Below are 24,459 nucleotides of genomic sequence, written 5' to 3' on the forward strand. Positions count from 1 at the left end.
CCCGCAACAAGTGAGAGGGGGTCCCGGCACCGGGGTGGGGGGGCTGCCGCCTCCAGGGGCGCGGCCGGCGGCTCCCGCCTTCCCTCCCCGGGCAGGCGGGGGGGGGGAGAGGAGGAGGAAGGCGAGGCCGCGCCGCCCTTCCTCCTCCTCCGGCGGGGAGCGAGGAACGGGGGAGGGGAAGTTTCTGGCACCTTCTGGCTGGGTCGCCGGCGGGCGGAAGCGGTTGGGTTGCCGGCAGAGGCGGGCGCTGCGGCGGCCGTGGGTGGCGGTGGCGGCGGCGGGGCCGGGGGCAGCGCCATGGCCAAGTGGGGGCAGGGGGACCCGCGCTGGATCGTGGAGGAGCGCGCGGACGCCACCAACGTCAACAACTGGCACTGGTGAGGGGCGGCGCGCGGCGCGGCCGTTGGCGCGGCGCGTGCGGGGGCTCCCTGAGGCGGCGGGAGGAGAAGCGGGGGGGGGGGGACGCGACCGGCCGCCGCGTCGGCCGCCGCTTCACGGCCCCGCTTCCCGGCCCAGGACGGAGCGGGACGCGACCAGCTGGTCGAAGAGCAAGCTGAAGGAGGTGCTGGTGGGGCTGGTGGTGGAGGGCGAGGCCGGGCGCTGCGAGATCAGCGAGCTGAAGCACGTGGAAGGCGAAGCGTCCTGCAACAGCCGCAAAGGGAAACTCATCTTCTTCTACGAGTGGAACCTGCGCCTCAGCTGGAAAGGTACGGGGCTGGGGGGGGGGGAGCGGCTCCGAGGGGACCGGCACGGCGGGGGAGGTCGGTGAGGCGGTGCCGGTGCTGCCTTGCCCGTACTCCTCGCGGGCTAGCGGTGCTTCCTCTGGTTCAGGCCACCGCTGGCAGTGGGGAGCCGCCCAGCCTGCGGTGGGAGAGACTCCCCCGGGCTTGCTTAGCCTTTCCTGCGTGAAAGGAGCGCAGCGACTGGGGGCCCCAGCGTGTTTCCGCCCGTGGCCCCAGCTTTCACGGGAAGATGTGCGTTGATGGGGATTATCTTCGAGTTTATCGTGGTCTTTGCAAAACTGGCTCTGCTGATTTGCTCTGCGGGATCAGGAGTGACCGCTTTGGAAAGTAAACTGGCTCTTTTGGGGTGGAAAACCAGGAATATTTTAGTGAACTACAGTGAATCAAAATCATAGGGAGATTGCAGGAGACACGTGGGCCTGAACTGTAATAAATGCTTATTTTTAAATAATCTTGAAACCCTAGCTTGTCTTTTTTCCCCCTTCACCCGATTATTTTGTACCGCACGCGTTTCTTAGCATTATTTGGAACAGCATATCAGCGCAGTATTACTCATCTTGCTTTGCAAGAAGTAGATACTTCTGTTATGGTGAGATATGTACTGCTTGCAATAGTGTGCTTGAATTCTTTTAGTTCCCTGGTGTGCATAAATTACAACTATGTGTTTAATGTATGTGGATAGCAGGAAACAGGAGAAGCTAAGAAGTGGAAAAGTGCAGATGTTTCAAAAAATTTAGCATAGTTTACATTGAGGATAATGAATTACATGAGGGGAAAAAACTGTTCAGTGGGAATAAGGAAACTAGAAATAATTCTTGACTATTTGGGATAAGCAGGTGCTGTCCCATGCATTCGTCTTGTGCTGCATCTGCTTGCAACGCCAACTCCTGGAGGTTCATCCTCTGCTCTGCTTGTCCCATGGCAAGCTCTTTATTTGCAGACCGACCTGGTAACTTATCTTTTGGTAATATCAAGGAATTCTTTCCATTTATTAGATGCCTAAAACTTGATGGCAGATTGTGGACCCATCTCTTGCATCAGGGTAAGAAGCAGGAAGAGCTGATAAAAAGCGCCTGCATGGAAAATTGTCCCTGGATATTGTAATACCAAGTGACAGGCTGTTCCTCCCCAAAATATTGTACTTATTTCTCAGGCCTCAGTTGTTACTGTAGGAGGTGGGAATACCAAGGGCCGTACTTAATTTTCCCCTCTTAATTCCTGTGTCCCAAAACAGGACTGTAGCTTCTGGATCAGTGTTTCAGGTAATGCTGTTGGCTGCTCCAGCGGGCTGTCTGCGTTCTGCACTTCTCCTTTTCATGGTGCCCTTTCCAGTGCAGTTCTCCATGACTGTGTTTTTCCTGGTTTGGCTGACTGGAACTTTAACATTTATTTCGATGCTGAGAGCAGTGCTCCTATTTGAACAGATTTGGAATTGAGGTCTGCTCCCACAATAGTAGGGGACTTAAAGAAGTACTGTTATTTATTTTTGTTCACATGGATAGTTAACTATGTTTTAAACGTTACAAGTGTGTTACAAACTAAGAACATACTTACAGTGGTGACCTAAATGTTAACAGAGAGGAAGGCAAACATTATACTCTGTGGTACAGTTTATATCAGTGCAGTTTAAATAATTGTAATCAGCTTTTTGATGTCTTGGGTTGTTTTTTTCTTTTTTTAAGATAAGCTAAAATCATCTAAGTTTTAAACACTGGTTACTTTGTTTTTGTTGGGTTTTTTGTTTGTTTTATTTCAGTGTATAAAGCTTAGAAGTAGACAGACACAGTATTTTGTTTGTATTTCTATACAAATTCTTTCTAAATTCTTTTTCCTCTGCTGGGTCGTTATACTCTTCACTGTTTATTGACAACTCCTCTAATGTTGCATTAGGTACTTTGCTCAGTTCTGTGTAGTGCTGAGTGAATAATGTCTTTGAGAGCTAAGTTTTAAAGGAGTTTGCTACTACACAGTGAAATTCTAAAAGCGCAGGGGCTGATGATTATTTTTCTTAACTTGATAGCCATCACGTGTGTTTTCTGAGAGCTCTGAATTAAGAGTTCAGACTGAACTGCTAAAAACACGAATTGCTGTAATTAGTTCCTTCTACAAGTCTTCTAGGAGAACTAGGAGTTCAAGCTATGACTAAAATGTGGATACATAAGGACACGATGATATAAATCCTGAAATTTGCAGCCGGTTTGGAAAGTCCAGTGTCAGAAAAACATTGCCCTTAGCAATTTGGATTACAGAGCAACAAGAAAGTGAGGAACTAATGGTACTTAATGGCACTAAAATTGAGCAAAATGGCTGTTCTATCATTTGATTGAAGATATAATGATGATTTTAATGGATTATTCTACATTGTGATGGAAGCTTTATGAAAACGTATATGTCCTTTTAAAACTTAGGTATTTCAACAGTGGGTTTATAGGTAGGTCTTTCTGAGACATGTGCTTTCGCTATTAATTTTCTAAAATACTGGATTGGTAGGAAACAAATAATTTATTCTTAGGTCTGTTATTGGAGTCCCATGGGATTCAAACAAATAATTTGATTGTTTGTTTGATAAAAAGGTCATAGTTTTGCTTACATTACAGTGATACTAAAAACGCAAAGCTGTACCAACGCTCTGTTCTGCCTGTGTAATGTTGAACACCCAGCTCTGTTAACTGATTGGACTTTGCTGTCCAGCACAGATACCATCTGCATCAATCCCTTGGACAAGTAATTTTTTGAAGGGGAAAAAGATTATCTATTTACTGTTTTTATGAATTTAAATTTGTTGTCTGGCCTGTGTTACTTGGGAGTCTTTATTTTAAGAGTGGTGAAAATTGTTAATAAAATTACCTGAGTGGATAGAAGTAAGGTTTGTGTTTTGCTCCTAAAAACTTCTTCCTGCATGCTTGCACTTCCTTTTTGGGGAGAGTAGCTGAAAATAAGATTGGCTTTACTATCTGCAAAGACAACGTTGCGTGGTCTGCCTGTACTAATCCTGGAGCTGGAAGAAAGCAGTAAAGAGCAAATTGAGATGGCTGCATGTGATTTGTGTTGGGCCCAGAAGTGTTTTAACAGTATAATTAACCAGTTCACATGGCTTCGTACTTGAGCTAACAGGTTCTCCTGGGAGACTTTGAGAAGCCCAGGAGAGGTCTTCTAGTTTAGCCTTTCCCTGTGTGGATGTGCTTTTCTACTTCTGGATTAACAGACTCTGCGTATTGCGCTATGCTGCATTGACTTAGATCCTGACTAGGAAGGGATCTTTGCACTGTACTCCACTTTGTGTTACTAACCCTCATTCACTCTGACTCTGGCTAAGAAACATCTGGGCATTTGTTTGTGTGCTTTACTGTGATCTTGACCGGTAGCACGTTAGGTTATATCTGTGCACAGTGCCCTGCTATAGCATGGTGGTCGTTTCAGGGTAGTAATTAAAAATAATGGAAGGAGAGTGATGTTAAGTAGTAGCTGGATCTAGCTAGCTCCTTTGAAGGTGAGAGAATCCAAAGAAATATTACGTCTACCTTCAGGATAATTCCCCTTTTGCAGTCGTGCTTAACACTGGGTTGTTTGTAGTTTAGAGTTTTGCTGATAGACTGATAAAGCTTGTTGTGTTTTTTGTTTTGACAACTAAGCTGATAAAACAGTATGAAGATAACTGGATTTGGGGTAGAACTGCGTGTTTCTGCTGTTGCTTTCTGAAGAGATTTTAACGTGATCTAAATAGCAAATTAATTTAAATAACTAAATGCTTTTGCAAGGTAAGGGGCAAGAGTCGTCAGTGTAATGAAAAAAAAAGCGTCAGACCTTAAATTCTATCTTTTCACTGTAAGGTCTGAGGCAAAGAAGTACAGTTCATATCCCAGAACATGTTTATAGTGCTGTGTAGGTAAGTGATGGTGGGCCTTTGCCCAGAAGGATGCAGGAGCGGAGTGTAATTTCTGTTCTTGCAGTCTTTCTGCTGTGTACAGTGATTACTGGCAGTTTGCAGTAAAGCTATTCAGAGTAAGAACGAGTGTTCTAAAAAATCTGCATGGGAAGTTTCCTGTTTTTAAAAAATGTCAGTTGTATACCCGTCCATTATACATACATGTGTTTTACGGTAACATGCCTGTATGTTGGGAGCTTTTCAGATATTCGGGAAGGAACAGTTAGCATTCTAGGGAGCTTCTAAATAAAGGGCAGACAAGTTTAGGGGAAGAGGAGGTTATTTTTCCCCTACCCCCTTTTAGATTCACATTCCGTGTTCGCAGATGAAAGTTGTTGCAAGTGGCGAGTATTAGAACAGCTGACGATTGAAGGTGAGAGCAGCGGCAGAACGGTAGCGCAAAATGTGCTGAGTGAGAAGATGTACCTGTGTGCGTGTGCATACCTTAATGCATCTGTACAGGAAAATACAGTTCTGAGAATAGTTTACTATGAAAGTACTATGACACGTTTGAGACATTTGGTTGCTATTTCGTTCCTGGAAATTAGATTCTAGGCAACTTGCTTCGAGTACCGCTTTTGTACAACTAATTTCCAAGCATAAAACTCTTGCTATGGGGGAAATAGTTTTTAATAATGCATTTAAGAATTCGTTATGTTAATACAGGTACAGTGAAAGAATCTGGTGAGAAACATAAGGGATCTGTTGAAATTCCTAACCTGTCAGAAGAAAATGAGGTAGATGATACAGAGGTAGGTGTGAAATACTGATATGGCTATACAGGTTCAGAATTCTTAAATAAAGCATTAATCAACGCATAGGCATCATATTTTGATTTATCCTGTGATTAAGTGGGATAATTACACTTGGATAGTTTATTTCATGTTTTTGTTTTTTATACTTGGAATAATGACTTATCTCTGTTCTCAAATTTACCTGCTAGGAATGTGCACAATTTTCTTTGCTAATTATTGTTTGTGACGATACATTAACTACAGATTTGAGAAGAACTCTGCTTGTTGTAGTCTTAAAAAAAAAAAAAAAACCCAAACCAACAAACCACCCCCCCAAAACCTAAGAACTTAAGGAGTCTCCTTGTTGGTTGTATAGCAGTTGATACTGTGGCTTCCACAGATTCCTCAGCCTCTGCTGTGTAGTGGGCAACTCTGTTTATACGTGATGAACTTGACTAAGCTACTGTGGAGATGAGATGCTACATTTTATTTAAGTCAGAACCCAAGAGGACTTATTTTTAGCGAAGGTAGGATAAACTGAGAAGATAATGAACTTGAAATTGCAGCTGTCCTCTGAACATAGTAAACAAAGCCAGAATACTTTCCTTTGTTGCCAGAACCCAAAAGGCTCATGCTCAGCTGCCTCTTAGATCTTGTAATTTTTCTGTTTCTAGATAAACGTTAGCAAAAAGAAAGGGGAAGGCGATGTTCTGAAGGACCTTATGAGAACTGAAGGAACCACAAAAGTCAGAGAGGCCCTGAGAGATTATCTGAAAGCACTTAAAACAGGTAAATGAAACCAGTATGTTAGGTGTGGTTTTATGCAGTCCTCTTTCTTGAATGGATTGGTAATACATTGACAGGTCCTTGGGTTTGTATTGTTTTTATTTTTAATTGTCACCAGCCGAGATGAAATAAGTTAGTCCTACCAGTCAAAATCTTTATTGCTATCAAACATGGCAGTGTCCAGAAGTTTCTGTAGCACCCCAGGCTGTACTGTGTTACACATACTGACCACAGAGATCACCGTAAGACCTGCAGGCTGGCTGGCTGGCTAGCAAAGCAACACCCAACCCTCAGCTTGTCGTTTCTCTGCTGCGCTGTTCAGAAGTTCGTGGAGATGGTGCCTTCCTTTATGGGCAGATGTTACTAATTTTGGGTCAGGCAACTTTGAAAAGCCTGTGTTTTTAAGGGAAGTTGCTCTTAGGCTCTGTTGCTAATAAAAACGTATGGCTAAGGTGGGGAAACTGGATTGGAGTTGTAGGTCCCATTCTGTGCTCCCCTTCTCCACGGTGGGGAAACTGGATTGGAGTTGTAGGTCCCATTCTGTGCTCCCCTTCTCCACGGTTTTGGCCAGCAATCTTCGTTACATATCTCAATGTCAGGGTGGTTGTACAGCTCAATTTCATACTGAAAAGTGCTTTTTCTTTATTACAGAGTTTACCTTGGGAATGATTCTGCCAACAAAAGCTGCTGCTGATCAGGAGCTGGCCGCTGAGCGAAAACTAAGTGGGAACACCGTGCAAGTATGTTGGCTTTAAGTGTTGTACGAGTCTAATTTTACCATAAATGTAGTCCCTACAGATTTTGCTGTGGTAACAATTGCATATTGCTGTGATTACCTGCAAAAGTGAAAGCCTTTGGGGTGGAACTGCCGCCTCATCGCTGTGATCAGGGCCTGTAATACAGAAATGACCCGTCACAGATCCTGGGCACGGGTCTGCCAGGCGCAGGAGGAGGACAGCAGCATTTATGTACCCCTTAACGCTTTGTTCTGTAATGGCTGTAGCTTCGGCAAGGTGAAGCTGGAATTCACTTGCATGGATCACTGCCCCTGGTGTAAAGTTAGCTTCAGGTGTCTTTGGAGCGAATCACACACAGTTTTTTCACTTGATTTGGTGAATCCTGATTAATAATACTGTTAAATAAATATGGAAGTACATTGTATGATTAACATATATTCACAACACTGTATGTTTAAGAATGCACAGGTAACAACAATCCTGCCATTCAAGTGTTTGATCTTGCCCTCATTCACATGAATATTTTTTGCTTTGCAGGATTCTGTTTCACCACAGTCTTTGGATGTAGTTGGTGTAAAAATTCCAACAGTGAAGATACTTATGAGAGAAATCTTCAACTCTCCAGCAGATGAACTTTATAGCATCTTCACAACTAAGGAAGTAAGTGATGCTTTCAGTGGGCAATATAACTTAATGCGGATGCTGTTATAGCTGAATAGTTGTGTAAGTAATAAATGTGTCACATTCGTTGTGTCAAGTCCAGATAATACTCCTTAAGTACATTAAATGGAGATATGTGATCGTCCAGAAACGGAAGGCTTTGTGAGCTACCCTTCTCTTGTAACCTCACTAAGGATTTGTAATTCTGATTGATTGTCATCATTTGCTCTTCAAGTTTTGCTGAATAGCTTCACCTTTTGAGCCACTGAGGAATTTCAGTGGTGAAAATGCAAAAGGAGCTGACAGTTGCTGAAGCAGCGTGACAGTTTGGTCTCCTACCACGGAACAAAGGCTAGGTGGCTGACCTTGTTGACAAGTTGTCAGGTTCTTGTGATAGCAGTCAGAAAGCACTAGAAGGTGGCAGTAGGATCATCCCACTTTGACCTTTTTAATGAGAGCATATTAGGGTGGCTTAGACCTTTTTTTTTTTTTTTTTTGCCAGTTGTTACCTTAATAGGAAGCAAAGCCAGCTAAACAAAGTGAAGTTGCATCTTGCTGTAGTTTGTATGCGGCTCAATCACGCTCTCCTTTGCTAGTTAGAAAAAGCTTAGCTTTTTTTTTAATGTAGGTACTTGTCATTCAGGAGCCTGAAGTGCTCAGTAATGGCACTGTTGTTATCCACAGCTTACAGGTTAATTAGATTAATTATTGGATGCGATGATACTGTTGTTTATAGGGTACGAAATATAAAATTACTAATTTGGCGTTTGTGGTCTTCAAAAGAGCCTGGGCTGGTATCGGAGAACTTTAAATTACGATCCCAGTGCTACCAATGGGAAACAATAATGGCGCTCAGCAGCCCTTTTGCACCTTCCTAGGGCTGCTGCTCTGTCTCCCTCATTTCCAAATCTAGCAACAGCCAGCCGCGTCTATGTGTATGTATGTACGTATATGTGCTTTGTCCATGCCCCTTGCAGGTGACTAGAGTCTTTACTGGTCTTTGTATTTACCACTCCAGGTTTCTCAGCATTTACAGTCTCATTCTGTCACCTCATTGGCCCCTGCTACTGCCACACATCTCAGCAGTGTGCTGTATAAAATGAAAAGCCCAATTAAAGACTCTTACATATATTAGTTTAGTTAATATCTTCAGCAAACCTCCTTTGTCTCATAATACGGTGCATTATGTATCAGTATAGATTTGTAGTTAACTGACTGACTTTTGTGGTATTCTTTTTTTACTAGTTGGTACAGAAGTTTTCTAAATGCCCTGCTGTGATTGAAGCTGAGAAGGGAGGCAAACTTCAGATGTTTGACGGCTGTGTCAGCGGTGAATATGCAGAATTGGTAAAAAACTCCTATTTTGCACTTTAAAAATGGGGGGGGGGTGTTAGCTGCTTCTCTGAGCTAAACAGTAGCGTAAGCTTCTGACATTTCAGCTTCTCTAATGCATATTCAGGTCCTCTAGTTCAAAGCCAAAAAATGGCTATTAGGTTGCATGACTTTTTTATTCCCCATCCACAGAGCAGGCACTGACTACACCTAGTGACCTGCACCATCCTTTCTTACTGGGAGGAGTGAGAAAGCAGGTTTAAGGTTTATCTCCCAAATCCATATCAATTCTTCTTGTAACTGGAGAAATGATCTCTGTTCTGTACAGGGCGAATGTTACACTCTCCTCCACTGAATGCTTTTGCAAATAGAACGGAAAAATTGATAATTAGAGCTCAGCTCCATTTTTGTAAAACTTTCACAGTTGCTGAGCTTAGACTTGGTATCTTATGTCCATCCAGATGAGAGGCAGTAAGTATCACTGACAGTTGGACAATTTTTTAAAAAACACAGCCTTGGAAAACTGGATTCTCAGTTCAACCTTATAAAATTTGTTGTTGACTCCAGAAAGGGCTCAGTCTGGAAACATACACGCTGCGGAGCTGCTACACCTGAGATGGACTTCAGTGGTAACATCCCATTATGGAAGCGGAGAGAAGTCAGTTACATTCATCAACCTTTGCAATTAGATAAGGAACTATTTAGATGAAACAGTCAAAAGATAAACTTGACGGCTTAGTGAAAACAATGAGCCTGATTTAGACCAAACTTCAGCTGACAATGCATATGCGTGTGCTGAAGCAGTACCTCCCCTTCTCACAGGAGCTGGTGGCAGCCTGTAAATCATTTTTATGCGGTACTGCCTAACACGTATGTTCAAGCAGGCGGGATTGCTTAATAGAAAATCACGGGCATACTCTTGTCACACTTACAAATGTCAGAGGTGAAAACATGACTCTTACTGGTGCCCGTTTCAAGGTCTGCAAGAAAACCAATGGTTTTTGTTTAGTAACTCATCAGCCTGACCATTTCCCATAGCGAAAACAAAACAGTGGAATGTAGCAAGCTAAGCGCTTGATGAAAAGTTTATTTAAAAAACCAAAACCCAATCTTTGTATTGTTTACATGCACGTGTCTACTATTATTACATAAGATAATGCTCCTCTCCTTATTTTTTCAGGGGAGAATTAGCACTGAGTAGTTGTAATGTGAATTACCATCTCAAACGCTAACAGGGAGGACCTTCTTATCTTTTTACAGGTCCCAAGCCAAAGAATTGTCCTGAAGTGGAGGTGTAGAAGCTGGCCTGACGGTGAGTCTTCTTGAGGCCCTCTAACAGAGGCTACACTTGGCAGGGAGAAGGAGCAAACATGACGGCTGACAGCCTTGCTAACCAGAGGCTCACCCAGTCTGCGTTCTTTGGAGAACAGCCTGATGGCCGTAGCAGCTGTCATCTGTGAAAAGAGGCTTCACTCGGACACGGGCAAAAGCAGATAGGAAATTAGCACCAACAAATGTAATCCTTTCAAAAACACTTTATTGAAATGTCGTATTTTTTCTTCCTTCAGAACATTATGCAACGGTTGCCTTGAATTTCAAGGATATGGCTGCTCAAACGGAACTGCAGTTAGAGTGCAAAGGAGTTCCTGTCTCTAATGAAGATAGTACAAGACAATGTTGGAAACAGCAGTATTTTGAAGAAATACGTACTTTACTGCAGCAATCCAAAGACAACATGGAATGATAACAGCACTGTAGTTTTGTTAGGGCATTACTTTTTATACTTTGTTAACATTTGGTTTTTTAAAAAAAGTAATTTATTTGTGGGAAGAATAAAGGCCCACTTCTATGATACTGTATATAATTTAAGCATTATTTATGGATTTTTAGTGAATGAGGTGGCGAGTAAGTCAGACTATGTATATAAACAGCTTTACTTGGGGAAACTGATCTCTGTTCTGCTTGCCTGCAACTTCAGAGAGTAATGATGATTCAGCTGCAGTGAAGTACTGCCATCAGAGGTAGGTAAGCTACGTGAATCAATAGGAAGCATGTGCAGTTCTTTAATATTCAGTGTATCAAGTAGCAAAATTAACTTCCTCTAGGAGATGGGGTTCCCATCAGAGGTGAACTGAAAGGGATTCTAAAACGGCTGATCCATTAGATCTTTCAAGAACTGTGGGGGATATAGTTTACAGCCTCTTTAAATACTTTTTAAGATTGCTTTTAACTGCAGACTGAATTTGCTTCTAACTCTGTAGACAGTTTTAGGGAAAGATAAGTAACAATGTCATGTAATTCCGGTTGGTATGACGGTTACCACTGTTAAGTCTGCATGCACTGTACTGCCTGACTTGACCTCAGTGTGAAATTTATTTTGGAAGAAACAAACAGTAATAATGCTTTCCTTTTGCAGTGCTGTATACCTTCCGCTTAAATGATTTATGGCCCGCTGCAATTCTGTAGCTCAAATTAAAGCGAGCAATTGTTTGTTAGAGCAATTTGACAGGAGCGTAGCTGGGATACTGAAAGTAAAGAATTGTTACTTTTAATTAATCCACATTGAGGTTAACAAGGATAACTTAATTCTCGAATGCTTTATAAAAAAGTATATGAGGTAAATATGCAATTTGAAACAAATTGACCAAAAAAGAGCAGGCTGCCTTTGGAAAACGTGGTTGGCTCAATAAAATACGTGATTTTACATGCAGTTTCTTTTCTCCATTAACTGATACTGCCAAACTAAATGAGTCTGTACAGAAGTTAAGTCCTATATATTTTATTTTTACAGGGCGCCAACATATGGCAACCTTACCACACATAAACTTGCATCATCCAGAAGATAAAGATGTGCTGCTCTTTTCTACAGGCGAGGTTTTCCCTGACAAGTTTGCAGTCAGTTATCCCCTTTGAACTTAGGTGAGATTTGTTGTAGTAACAAGAACAAACACCTCACAGTGGCAGGATAGATGCACAGACTGTGGTTACTAAGTGTTGCATTCCTTGTGGTTTAGGTGTGCAGATAAGAGGCTGGAGAACAGCCCCGTGAGAAGTAGCATGTTTTAGCATCTTGTTCTGAATGCTCAAAATTTGGTTACCTTTTTTGATAAATATTCAAGGACAAAGAGCCTAACATTTTGAATACAAAAATGATCTCGGGTATTGGTTGACGAAGGGGCAACCATTAAATAAAAATAGAAAATCTAGGTTTAAGACAGAGATAAGCAGTTTTGTGTGTAGACGATCTAAGAGATTTTGTGACAACTTAGTATCTGAGAGTAGGCTGTTACAGCCAATCACAAGTTTCTTCAAACAGTGTATCCTGCAGCCCTAGTGCTTCTCTGGGAAGTATGCCTCACCAGTTTCCCCTCCTGACTAAAAAACCCCCTCATCTTAGGGTCACACGTGCCTACTACTTGTATGGTTTGCTGGTCTGAATTTTCTTGTCTCCTTCCACTAGCAGGAGTGTTCAACTGGACCAATTGCCAATCATCAGTGCTAAAAAAAGAAGTGACTTACTTGTGTTCCCAGTGTTGCACCACTCACTTCCAGGTGTGGGGCTGCCAAAAGCCCCCGAAAACTCTGCAGCCGCTGCTGGGAGGTCCAAGACTGCATGAGGAGGACCAGCCCCAGCCAGCCCTCATTTCCTCATTGAGGAAGGGGTAGTGAACCGAAGATGACATGTCTTCTTTAGCGTTCTTCTTGTTCCCTCGTGCCTGCACAGCTGTAAGTTTGATAATATGTACAAGTTTTCTTAAGTTAAAAACGTGAAGTACCTACCTTTTCATCCTGCTTGTAGGCCAGCCTAGCGTAGGAAACGGGCAGACGGTTTTCACACCCACAGAGAGCCCCTGACTGACTGTCCTTACAGTCAAAAAAAGGACATTGCTTCTTTTTGCTTCACTGGCGTTCCTGCACTCTTCCCGTCTTCACTGGATGTGCTGGAACTCAGCTGACATTAGTGTTGTATTGCTGACCTGAAAGTTCAATTTCTGCACGCAGTTATTTTGGAATTGAGAAAAAGGAAAGAGAAGTTCATTTTACTTGCAGCAGGTAGCCTTCAGGAGGATTGCTAGCACTGTCAGCCAGCCATAGCATAAAGGGGGCAATCATCATCTTAGAGAGGCAAACCCATTTATTCTTGAGTGCTCAAATTTCTCACAGACTCTCCGCGAGTTTAGTAGAACCAAAGAATGTTAAACTACTCGTGATCCTCAGCCCTTGAGCTGGATGGAGCAGAGGTAGGAATTATGTATCATTTAGTAACAGTATGATGATAATGATATGATAGTATGACACAATGAAATTATAGTATTGTAAACGTCATTTGTTTTCTAAATAAGTCCCTGTGAAGAGTTCTCTATCCTAAAATTTTCCCAATATAACCAGAGAAGACAGCAGGAGTGGAGACAGATGTAGGGAGTTTGTGGGAAATATGCTCAAACTTATTGGAATTCACGTGTTTTAAAGAGACTAGCGAGCACAGAAGACATTCCAGGGAGAGCGAGCGGTATGAAAGAAGCAGCAAAGCAGAAACAGGAAGAGAGAGTTTTGCTTGTGATGCAGTGCTTTCATAGCATAGTAAGATTCTGGACAACAACCTGGTCTCTGAGAAAGCCAAAAGGAGAAATAATTAAATATGAAAGACAAGATTAGTAAGACTGTAGCCAGAAATCAGTACAGAGGATGGTCTCACCAGTTTGAGCCCACGAAGTGGAGGCTGGCTGTTAGGGATTATGCACAGTGAGGACAGTGGAAGGAGGAAGTATTTTAAAAGCTGAATTTTGAAGGGGTTAAATGGGAGGTGGGACTTCCAGGAGGAAATATGTAACAATTAAATGAGAGGTGAGATGAGCCATGGAAGAGAATAAAAGCTTTAAGAGAGTGAGGAACCCGCTTAAAGATGGGGTTTTCAAAGACAGGGATACAAAAGGGTTCTTGAAGGCAAATAGAAATGAGAAAACTGACAAAGTAAAAGAAGGGGAATACTATGGAAGAAATCCTGACTTGCAGAACAGGGACACAGAGGAAGATAAAGAAACAGGTGCAAACAAGGATACAGAAGAGGAGACCAGTTTGTGCAGGTACTGCTTGCTTTTGTTTAAAAAACCGAATTCTGGGAAAAAATTCCCAGTAAAAATTGCAGGAATAGTCAAGGGGGAAATTGGAAGGTAATGTAAGGGGAGACCAGTAAGCGTAATTATACTTCTGGTAATCTTGACACAACTTTTGAGCAAAATAATCGAAAAGCTAGTATTAAATTCAGTCAGTTTAGAACTACAGGATAATCAGCATGGTTTTTCATATCCTGTCAAATTTGATCTGGCTTTTTGAAGAGGTTGCAAAGGGAACTGCCGGGCTAGCATAGCTTATACGTACGATGCCTGTCTTACTGTGTAAAGGTACTTGGCTTAGAGAGCTGGCACAGCCCAACATACCGCATCACTGAAACGTCATACGGAACTGTAACCTCCAAGAGCCCTTGTTAATGGAAAATTGTTATAAATGGACTTCTACTGGGATTCTAAACGGCCCGTTACATATTTGGGAGAAAATAATTGACAATAAAATACAAAATTCCCACTAATGGCGTTTGCAAATCAGACACACAGGTCTGTAGGGGAAAACATCCTAAAAATAACCTGCAGGACCTAGTCAGTAGTCAGTGACCAGCTGAACACAGAAGGGCTACGGTTCAGCTGGGAACACAGAAGAGGAAGAAGGGTCTATTACTTACTTGTGTATCATTTTGAAATAATTATTAAATAGTGTTCATACTTAGTATACTTCAAAAAGGGGGTTCGAAATAATGAGACAAAAAACATCACAAAAGGCAGAATCCCACTCTTAAGTAACGGAATTACGGTGTGATCTCATCCTGTATGAGAAGCTAAAGCCAACAAAGTGCAATAGCTGAAAGCTGAAGTCAGACAACATACTGAAAAGCAAATGCACATTTTTAATAAGAGTAATTAGTTAACTGAGACTACTCACCAAAGGGTTACAATGGCTGCTTCATCTCTTGAAGATTTTTAGATCTGTAGGGGAGTATCTTCCTAAAGACATCTTAACCCAACCGCAGATCAGTAGGCTTGGTAGAAGACTTGATAGATGAATTCGGATATTCATTACGTAGAATTTTTCACTAGAAGCTGTTGCTGATTTCTCTGAAGTTACAATCTATGGAGAAGTTGATCAGAAAGGGTAATAACATTATTCCTAAAGAGAGTGAAAACATAATTACTTCATGTCTTGAATAATAAGGAGACCAACTTAGGCAGTCACCAGCATCAATACAGTGTCTGTAAATGCAGGAATAAAAGTGCTAATAAAGGGGAATGTAAAGTATAAATTTTAAAGGCAGGAATTATTAATTACAGAAGGTTAAAAAAAAAGTAGATTCAAAGAGAGTAAGAGGAGTCACAAAAGCATCACATAATAGCATCGTGGAGAAGCAAATGATGCTAAACTACATTAAATGGTAAACAGAATGAAGGAATTTGGAAGGAAAAAGGCCGAGATAGATGTGTTGTGAAGACAATAGAAAAACAAATGAGCTAAGCAACTGGAAGATGAAGCTGAAAATGGAGTTTAATCAGATATTAAAACCAGTATCATTGACAGTCCGAAAGATCACATAGGAAATGGATATTGCTCAGAAATAACAGGAGGAGATGTGACAGGGAAAGGTGATAAAGTCATTTCAGGGGGTGCAGAAGTTGTCAAGAAAGCGAGGGAGTGCGGCCAGATGGAGTGGGCCCCAGGGGCAGCATGGGTAGAGGGCAAAAAGGAAGGAAGTCCGCAAGTGGTGCAGGAGAAAAACATGACTAACACAGGTTAAAATTAGGGAAATGAAATGCAAAGTTCCACTGGCTTCTGCCACCACCTCACGTTCTGACATAGTGGGGAAAAAATCCCTCTCAACTGTGTGACTGAACATTCATGCAAAGTAAACCAGACAAGGACCAAGATTTACATCAATTATATACATTTGACCATCATTTCTCTGCGGCTGTTTCATTTCTGAAGTTGTCTCTGATGAGAAATCCAAAGACTGAAGCAACATATTATAAACAAATGAAAAGTCATCACAATCAGTTTAATGAAGTGCACAGAATAGCAATTGATCATGTCAATAAAAATAAAACAATTAATTTTACATCAAGTGTGCTTTATTTCCTCCACAGGTATTCTGTTAAATAAAGCACCATATATATACTGCCAGGCCACAGCTAAAGAGGATTCTTTACAGAATCAAATTTCTTGTGGTTGTTTAGTATACAAGTAAACTTAATTTTGATAATAAGAACCACAGCGATCTGAGGCAATCTGCCTCTATTATAAGGTACAAAACTGGCACAGAGGACACCATATTATACACAGTAAAAATGCCTTAAGTTTAAATTACATCATACAGGGCAAGGAGGCCCTGTTCTCCCAGACAGCCATATTAAATGAAAGCCACTACAGTGAACTCTTAATTACATAAAACATACCCATTATCTGATTGCCCTTTAAGAAAGTGTACGGTAGATGCAAAACAAAACAAAAAAAAAAACAGAAACAAAAAAAATCTGGAGTTCTGCCTGACCAAGAATTAAGCATATAAATCTATCTTGCCATTCAAGCAGAGAGCACTGGACAAACTGAAGCACAAAACAGAAATAAGCAAAACTTATACAAACAGCATTTTGGGGGGAAGAAGAAGAAAGGAAAAAAAAAAAAAAAAAGACTTAAAAGCAGACATGCTCCATCTAATGTCAAGAAGCAGCTTGGTTTCCTTTTCCAGATATCCTTGTGACCACATGAATCGTAGACTCAATGGTCCTACACAGGATGTCTAAAATGTCATGCTGCTGCATATGACTAAAAAGTCCTCTGGAATGGCCACAACTGATTGATAAACTAGTTTCAGGGTCCTGGGATGGTAAGGCTTGACCATCACAGCTTCGCAAATCTGCGAGGTCAGATAAAACTGCTGAAATCGATGTGGAAGGAAACTCCGAGTCCTCCTCGGCTCCAATGGAATCCTTGGAAGCCTGCAGGTCTTTAAATTCTTTGCATTCTTCAAATTTACCATTTCCTGACTGCTCTTCCGTGTGCTGTGACCGCGTCGCTAACATTATGTCTTCTGAAAATGAAGATGGAACTTCCATTCTGTACTCTTTGACAGAACTGTTCTCGGGGGAAGGAGGATCTTGCTCAGTGCCTGGATCAATGATCGAAGAGTCCCGTGTCTCGTTATCTGAAGTGCTTGTTGGGGTCAACGCCTCCCGGGGTTCAGTTTTTATATCACTGATACAGCTGTCTACAGTGTGCTCCTCATCACTGCTGACCCGTCTTCTCTTTACAGGAGTAGCTCCTTCGTCGTCTGGAAGAAAAAGGAAAACTCGCTTAGGGAAAACGCACGGTTTTCGTGCCACACATCCGAGTAATAGGCCTTTCACATTTTTATCCTGTTCCATATTAAACACAGTACTTTAATAAATACTTCTTTCCTTACAGAAAATTCATGTAATTGCCTAGAATTTTAGCTCCATTAAAAAAATATTATTTCTTGTGGAGTGTTGGGGAGTGGAGCCAAGAAATGGCTCACGCCGCAGTGCTAAGAAACCAACGCGTGCTGTTCATTTTGTAACAGTTTGTAAAACCTTAGTTAGAGTCACACCATGATAGAAGGCAAACCTTTAGTTTTTCTTTCTTTGGCTTCTTGCTCTTGTAATGAGTTCCTCTGTTGTTGACAAGCTCTACATTTGTTTAAAAGCTCTTGTAAAGTCGGAATCAGGGCTGAATTGAGCTGTTTGGGAGTGTGCACTGAAAGCAGCAAGGCAAGTGCTCGGAGGTCCTAAAAACAGAGAAGTAAACAAACTTAACTATCCTTATTTCAAACTCGGATTAATCCTACCCACAGAGAGATCTGTTCTAACACGTTCTGAACGTCCAAAAGATCAAATTCTAAATATACTTACACTACTGAAATTTCCCACTCACTACTAATTTGCTGACCTTAACGGAGATCTGTCCTAAGCAGATGACAATACTGCGCTGCTCACTGTAAGACGGCATCTTTTGCTGGGTTAGAACGTTTCTACGATGAACTCTACTGCACTTTGCATTACTTGTTTTCCACCATACGCTGCCCTCCTCCCAGTCTTACGGTCCCCACCGTCAGCTTGGGAGAGCCAAGTACGTACACTGTGCCCGCCGAGATAGAATGGGGAATTCTGGAGAGATTCTGATTGCTGCTCTCTTAAGTTTCTGACTGTCTTGTTGGTAGGGGTTAACATTTCCAGCCAGCCAGTTAAGGCAGCCTCCCATGCTCTCACCAGGAGTCCAGCTCATGCACAAAGGAGCGCTAACACTGCCCACCTCTTTAATTAGAACCTGGCACATGGCACTGAAGAGTTTCCATAGAAAATAAGCTGCCTCCCTAAACAGTGCCGATACTTGAACGGCTTAGGAAAGACTCACCCCATTTAAAGTAGAGCTTGCTTTGGAAATTTCAACTCTCTGGTTGCTGAAGTCAGATTCTAGGCTTTGATACTGATTTATTAGATTTGTAATTAGAGTATTGATTAAGTTGGCACAGTTCGCTTCCGAAAACACCTGCCCTTGGACCTGTGAAAAGAACGTATTTTTTCTTTAAACCACAAAAAAAAAAAAAGAAGGAACTGTGAAAACAGTATCCCAAACTGAAACAGGATATATGACTGCCTTTCTTGAAATAGAAATTACCACTAAAAGACCACGTACCTTTAGAAGAAAATGGGTCAGAAAGGTGTACACAATGTTGTTGTTAAGAAAGGTCCTTTCATCCATCAGAATACATTTTATATATTCTGCGAAAACTGGATCTTCACAGAGGAGCTTCACACAGTTCTTTGACATTGCGGACTGGTGAAGAGAGAGAGAAGACGGCAAAGTCATCACTGGAAGTACGGCACTGCGGTAGCGCTGTCTGCAACAGTTGTCTCAGCTGGAGACATCTAACCAGGCCCACTGATGTTCTTAATTCACACTGGACCATTCTTACTGATAAAAATACTGCAGGTCTATCAGGTATCAGTAAATTGTACAAATTAATTACTGTCAATTATTATTGCGCATTTTCCTTTTATGAAGTTTATGCCGTAGGAATGCCAGTTTATCACGCTCAGTATGTATGTGAAGGGCCGGTGTCTCCTAATCTGAGCCAACTACAGGGTCCTCGTGCAGAGGTGCAAAGGCCCCTCCTTGCAGCGGGCACACGACGATACCCAGACTTCGAGACCTCCCAGCTCGTGTTTCATCATACCAGCGTTTACGCTACATGAAAAGCTGGAAATGCACAGAGGCAGGAGGAAGTCGGGTTTGGGCACCGCCCAGACTGCCAGTGCTGCGTACTGTGTGAAGCTGCTGCCTAAGTTTTTGCAGGACCTAGGGCATACTGGGAGCAAATACAATTTGCCGGGTTTTTATACTTGATTTATCAGGTTTTATCAGATGACAAGCAACATAAGCAGAGGTATTTTCCATTCAAAATACTGGTATTTTGAGTGATTAAACAATACCCACTAGTTACAATTTACGGGTTACTCTCTGATTCACATTCATTGTATTTTGCCTGTATTTCCATTCCGTTAGTTCTCAGACTCGCTGACTCTTACCTGAGTCTGACAAAGCTCAGTCCAAAGTTTGGGGAATAGCGCAAGATGAAGTGGCAAACCTTCATATGCAACTAGGACACCTGAAATTTTGTGAGAAAATAAGTTACTGTGTGAGAATTTCGTTGGAGATACTCACTTCCTGATAAAAGCAGCACCAAGGTGCCATAGCATTTTATAAGAGCACACTCTAAGCATTTTTTTATCATCAGAAAGACCTAGCGTCTGTGATGTTTTTACAGTACGTTTAATACATACATGTATCCCTTCAGTATTTCTGTAAAACATAAAAAAACCTAAAGAGCTGGCTTTCGTTCTGGGTTTGTAATCAGGTTATTTTATTACTGTCTTAGATTTTCAACTGGTCAGCTATAACACTTAAAGGTTTTAAATATCTTTTTTTTAAAAGCAGCATAGAATTTTTAAAGGGTAATCTTCATTATTAACCCAAGCACCATTGTTGTGTAGACCATGAAAGACTTAAGGGATACACTGAACAATAGCAAACGATACACATTCCCAGTACACTTTACAACTAACACAACCTACAGTAAATATTAATAATGCTAGAAGAGTGTGACAAACAACGAGGCAATGGGTGAGTCAGGGGATCAAAAGTACATTCTACTATCACCGCTCTTTGGACAAGATTAATTTTGTATAGTTTTATTTGTCTAGAAGTGGTATTTCATCATAACTAGCTAGCCAGCTTCTACAGGCAGAGAAAACAAGCCAGTATTTTCAGAAGGTGGTCCGTTCTGCTTAAGAAATTTAAGAATGAGAAGATAAATTTCTCTTGGAAGGAATCTACGTCTCTCCACTTGACTACAGAGGAAAATCTGGCTGTACGTCTAATTTTTAGACAACTGAAGCGAGACGGCTCCCAGTCTGTGTCTCCACGCAAGAACTATTTGTGTGACACTGAGGTTTGTGCATCTGCACCTGCCACACTGGGCAGCTCGGCTTACCCTAGGGTCTGTGGTGGAAGACAAAATTTAAAAAAAAAACCAAAAACCCAACATGCCTTTGGAGTAGCACATGGACTTAATGGGGCAATTCAAGGCGGGATGCTCTCCTGCAGAGAACCAGCTGAATGGCTGGAGTAGTCAGACAGATAAAGCCATGAACACCTTGTTCACGCACCAAAAAAAATAGGTTTACATTGTGACAGGAAGAAACCCAGATACTGGTGGTATCTACTGGCAGAGCTGACACGAGTATCGGGTACAAACTACGTGACTGAATGATTATAAACTTAATTCAATGTTCCGATGGTTCCTAAAACTGTGGAGTAAAACAAACCCGGGTTGGGAACAACAGAACCAGTGCCCTCTGTGGCTGTCCAGATGGTCATGGATGCTCCTGGGCAGATTGCCAATTAATGCCATTGGCAGAGATGCTGAGGATCCAGGATATGATCCAAAGCTGTTTAAACTGCCAAACCAAAAGACCAAATGGCTTCAGTGAGTCCTGTATTAAACTATAAATGTGCAAGGAGACTGAATTCCCACTGGTTGCCTCATCTCCTTTCTGGACAGGCCCGAAGCGTGACAGTCATGTAGGTAAGACTGCACTACGTGGCACACGTCATACACTTTTGTGGATAAAAATAGCATCCAGAACAATTAATGCAGCAAGTTTTGTAAGCTCTGCTTTTTCTTACAAATTGTGAATATAAAACTTAGTGGAGAAGCACTCACAGTCATCACAGAAAAAGAAATCCTTAGGCTGTTTAACCTTCATACTTACTCATTTTAACTAAAGTTTCAGTAAACTTTTCACAGTTGATTGCAACTCGACATAGTAGATGGATGAACTGATGATAAGAAAAGAAGTAGTCTAGCAGCATACGATCGTAAACATCGTCTTTGCCCTGAAGATTTAAGAGAGCTTCGTTTAAACTACATAAGCAACCGAGCAGCAGCCAGATTTCCTAAGCATCTGGCTTAATGTTACTGCACTTCTTGCCCTAAAATGTTTAATCAAATACTACAGGCAAACATGATGGGAATTTCCAGGTCTAACCCGGGCCAGCTGTGCCTCCTCACCCAGCCCTTGGCAAGCACGACAGTGAGATCGGAGGAGGGATGGCAAATGCAATTCCCCCACCCCTGAAAACTTTTCTTGTAGGATTCTGAATCAACAGACTGAGAAGATGCAAAGTGGTGCGAATACCCCATCTTGAAGATGACAAGAAAAGAACGCAGTGATTTTCAATCATATCCAGATACCTAAATATATATACGCTACTGCTTTTTAAATCGTCATTTGTCAGTTACGATCTGTAGAAGTCAGAATTTTCTCAAGACAGAGCTCCACAAGCTTTCAAAGCAGTATTTTCAGGAATGTCTCAAACCAAATGATAAATACATGCCAAGGCTTTTGTGTGCCAATATTTTAATATATTTTGGATGTATACGCTTAAAATGGCATCAGCTTCTGTAGACCAGATAGCCAAAAGGAAATCTCAAAAACTCAAGCACACAGATGCAATCTTAGACAAAACAAATGAATGAAAAATAAGCATGGAAAACCACAGGGAAATGTCATTGTGGATGTGGTTTTAGAGGCTTAAAAATCTTCTGGTTCCAAATGTATAGGAATTCATTATAAAGTGTAAAATACCGTGTCACGTAATATGACGAATTTCAGTTCAAATATTTACATCATTTAGTGTCACGTCCATTACCCTCTGGATACATGATGGAAAAAACCACTACAGATCATTTCTGGCTCTATACATTTTTTAAAAAACCCTTTGGTTATACAGTAAATTTGATGGTGCACAAATATACACAGCATCATTTTGAAAGCTTTAAAAAAGAAGGGTTACTTACCCTACAGTAACCGTGCTTCTTCGAAATGTGTTGCCCACACAGATTCCCATCTACGTGCACATAGGCCCCATGTGCAGGAGATTGGATTCTTTCTGAATAGCAGTGTCCACTGGGGCTGTGCCTGCACCCAGTGTGTCCTTGCGACCACTGTACCTGAGGGCATAAGGGGTATGGCGGCTTCAACCACCACTCAATTCCTTCACCGATAAGAATCCCCTATGACAGGACTCGGAGTTAGCACAGGAGGAGGACCACAGAATCTGTGTGGACAAAGCATCTTGAAGAACCACAGTTACTGGACAGCAAGTAACCAGTTTTCCTTCTTCAAATGATTGTCCATACATATTCCTTTTAGGGTGGGATTCACCTTACCTGACTTCAGCTATCTAAAATGGAGGCATTTCAGTATGCCCTGCAGTCAACGGGGCGGGGGGGGGAGAGAGAGAGAGAGACTTCTCCGGAGGAAGAGTCACCTCATCCGGACTCGGGTGTCTAGGACAGGAAGGAGGGTAACCCTTCATCTCCTTCCGAGGGTAACTCTTTATCGCCATTAAGCGCAGAAAGAGCTGGACGCTGACCTTTTAGATAGGCAAAGTTACGTGAGCTGAATCCCACCGTTGCTGCAACAGTAATAACGGGACGTGGCAAGCGACTACGAAGTAGCCCCACCGAAGCTGGCATCCCATCAGGAAGCCCACAGAAGGGAAAATGGAAAGTGAAAGACTTAAAGCCCTAGACGGTATTTCAGGTACTGGTATTTTACCCAAACAAATAGCAGATTATGCCTTCAGTCCCGGCTGAAAGGACTCTAATGAAACCTGGAGGATCTCTTTAGCTGTCTGGTAATAAATCTTCACATAGTTTGAAACCCATCTGGACAAGCCCTGGGCGGCTCCTGAATTTTCTTTATAAATGCCACAAACAGATTGGAAGATTATCAAAATGTGTGCTATGGGGTTTTTTCTGAACACAAGGTTCAAACCCTTATCATGCCTGGAATATGAAGCTGCGTACCACCAAGGGCAGGGAAATGGTGCTTCTGGAGTGCACATCTAGAATGGAGTATATGAGGACAACACATCTTGAAGAAGAATTATGCTTTGTTTACAAAGAAAACGTAAATGCATTATGCTACTGGATTCTTACAATACTTGTATAAAAACGGGAAAACAGTAGAGAAATAGCGATTTATATAAGACCGTACGTTTACGTACCTTGCTGGCTTCCACCATTGTAGGCAAGAGGCACATATTAAGTTCAGGACGTGGAGGACGAATATTGCTTTTTCCCCCTATTAATTTCAAATTTTCACGACATGGAAAATAAGGTCCAAGAGACACTGTAGTATAAGTTAGGATAAAATAGGGATATATTAAAAAGGTCAATAGTTGACAGCAGCAAGGAACACGACAGAGTAATAACAGTGTAAGAGAACTTCAAAATACAATCACTGAAATACCTACTTGGGATATTACTGTGGTGGTATGTACAATGATTGTGCTGTAGAAATGGAACCAGAGTATGTAGGAAATCATGAGGACTTAAAAGTACAAGCTCCTTGAGGACATCTACAAACAAAAAGTTGTTTTTGCTATTACATATTGTTATTTCTTAACAGCAAACAGTTTAACTTCAGGCTCATGCATTTGCAAACTCTCTTTCATATCACTTTCGCTGCACTTAGCGTGCACCGTGGAGGCAGGCTCTACTGTGAATAGCACGGGAAGTGAACACCCCTGAACCAGTCAAGATTCCCTTCACCTCTGCCACTGGGAGAAAACCTGCTCAGCGGTAGATCGACCACCAGTGAGAGGGGTGCCAACTTGTAGAAAGTAGAAGCTCAATAAAATTACCCTCTTTCCTTCTTCTTAAACAGAGCAGGTTTGATGCCTGGAAAATGTCAACCAGCAGCAGTCAGGAGGACAATGAGAAAGGCACTCAAAATCAGGGGAAAACGCATACAAATCACACACAAAAAAAGGTAACTGGGACACAGTTTTAGGCCTTCATCAACATGCACAAAAATGCAGATTATCTCCGTATTAAATAGTATTAAAAAAGC

The 24,459-nt window shown here is 41.8% G+C and overlaps 2 protein-coding genes across 2 annotated transcripts in view; one reads left to right on the top strand and one right to left on the bottom strand.

Annotated features, from left to right (window-relative positions):
• The first annotated feature begins 297 nt into the window (after nt 1–297).
• On the top strand, nt 298–11,679 carry LOC127015120 (activator of 90 kDa heat shock protein ATPase homolog 2-like). Its single transcript, XM_050894862.1, has 9 exons — nt 298–377; nt 517–707; nt 5,335–5,420; nt 6,077–6,191; nt 6,840–6,928; nt 7,463–7,585; nt 8,831–8,932; nt 10,178–10,229; nt 10,486–11,679. Exons 1-9 carry the CDS (start codon nt 298–300, stop codon nt 10,659–10,661), a joined length of 1,014 nt encoding a protein of 337 aa, XP_050750819.1. The 3' UTR covers nt 10,662–11,679.
• A 4,973-nt stretch (nt 11,680–16,652) lies between these two features.
• USP34 (ubiquitin specific peptidase 34) overlaps nt 16,653–24,459 on the bottom strand; it is a 141,254-nt gene continuing 133,447 nt past the window's right edge. Inside the window, exons 73-81 of the mRNA XM_050893030.1 lie at nt 23,861–23,965; nt 23,612–23,736; nt 22,398–22,550; nt 21,310–21,433; nt 19,564–19,643; nt 18,671–18,811; nt 18,389–18,535; nt 17,603–17,762; nt 16,653–17,288 (exon numbers count right to left, since the gene is read on the bottom strand). Of these exons, the coding sequence (XP_050748987.1) occupies nt 16,678–17,288; nt 17,603–17,762; nt 18,389–18,535; nt 18,671–18,811; nt 19,564–19,643; nt 21,310–21,433; nt 22,398–22,550; nt 23,612–23,736; nt 23,861–23,965 (1,646 nt within the window). The 3' untranslated portion in view covers nt 16,653–16,677. The remainder of the gene's footprint in view (nt 17,289–17,602; nt 17,763–18,388; nt 18,536–18,670; nt 18,812–19,563; nt 19,644–21,309; nt 21,434–22,397; nt 22,551–23,611; nt 23,737–23,860; nt 23,966–24,459) is intronic.

This window comes from Gymnogyps californianus, chromosome 3 (genome assembly GCF_018139145.2).
Source record: "Gymnogyps californianus isolate 813 chromosome 3, ASM1813914v2, whole genome shotgun sequence".
In the NCBI taxonomy this organism is placed as follows: domain Eukaryota; kingdom Metazoa; phylum Chordata; class Aves; order Accipitriformes; family Cathartidae; genus Gymnogyps; species Gymnogyps californianus.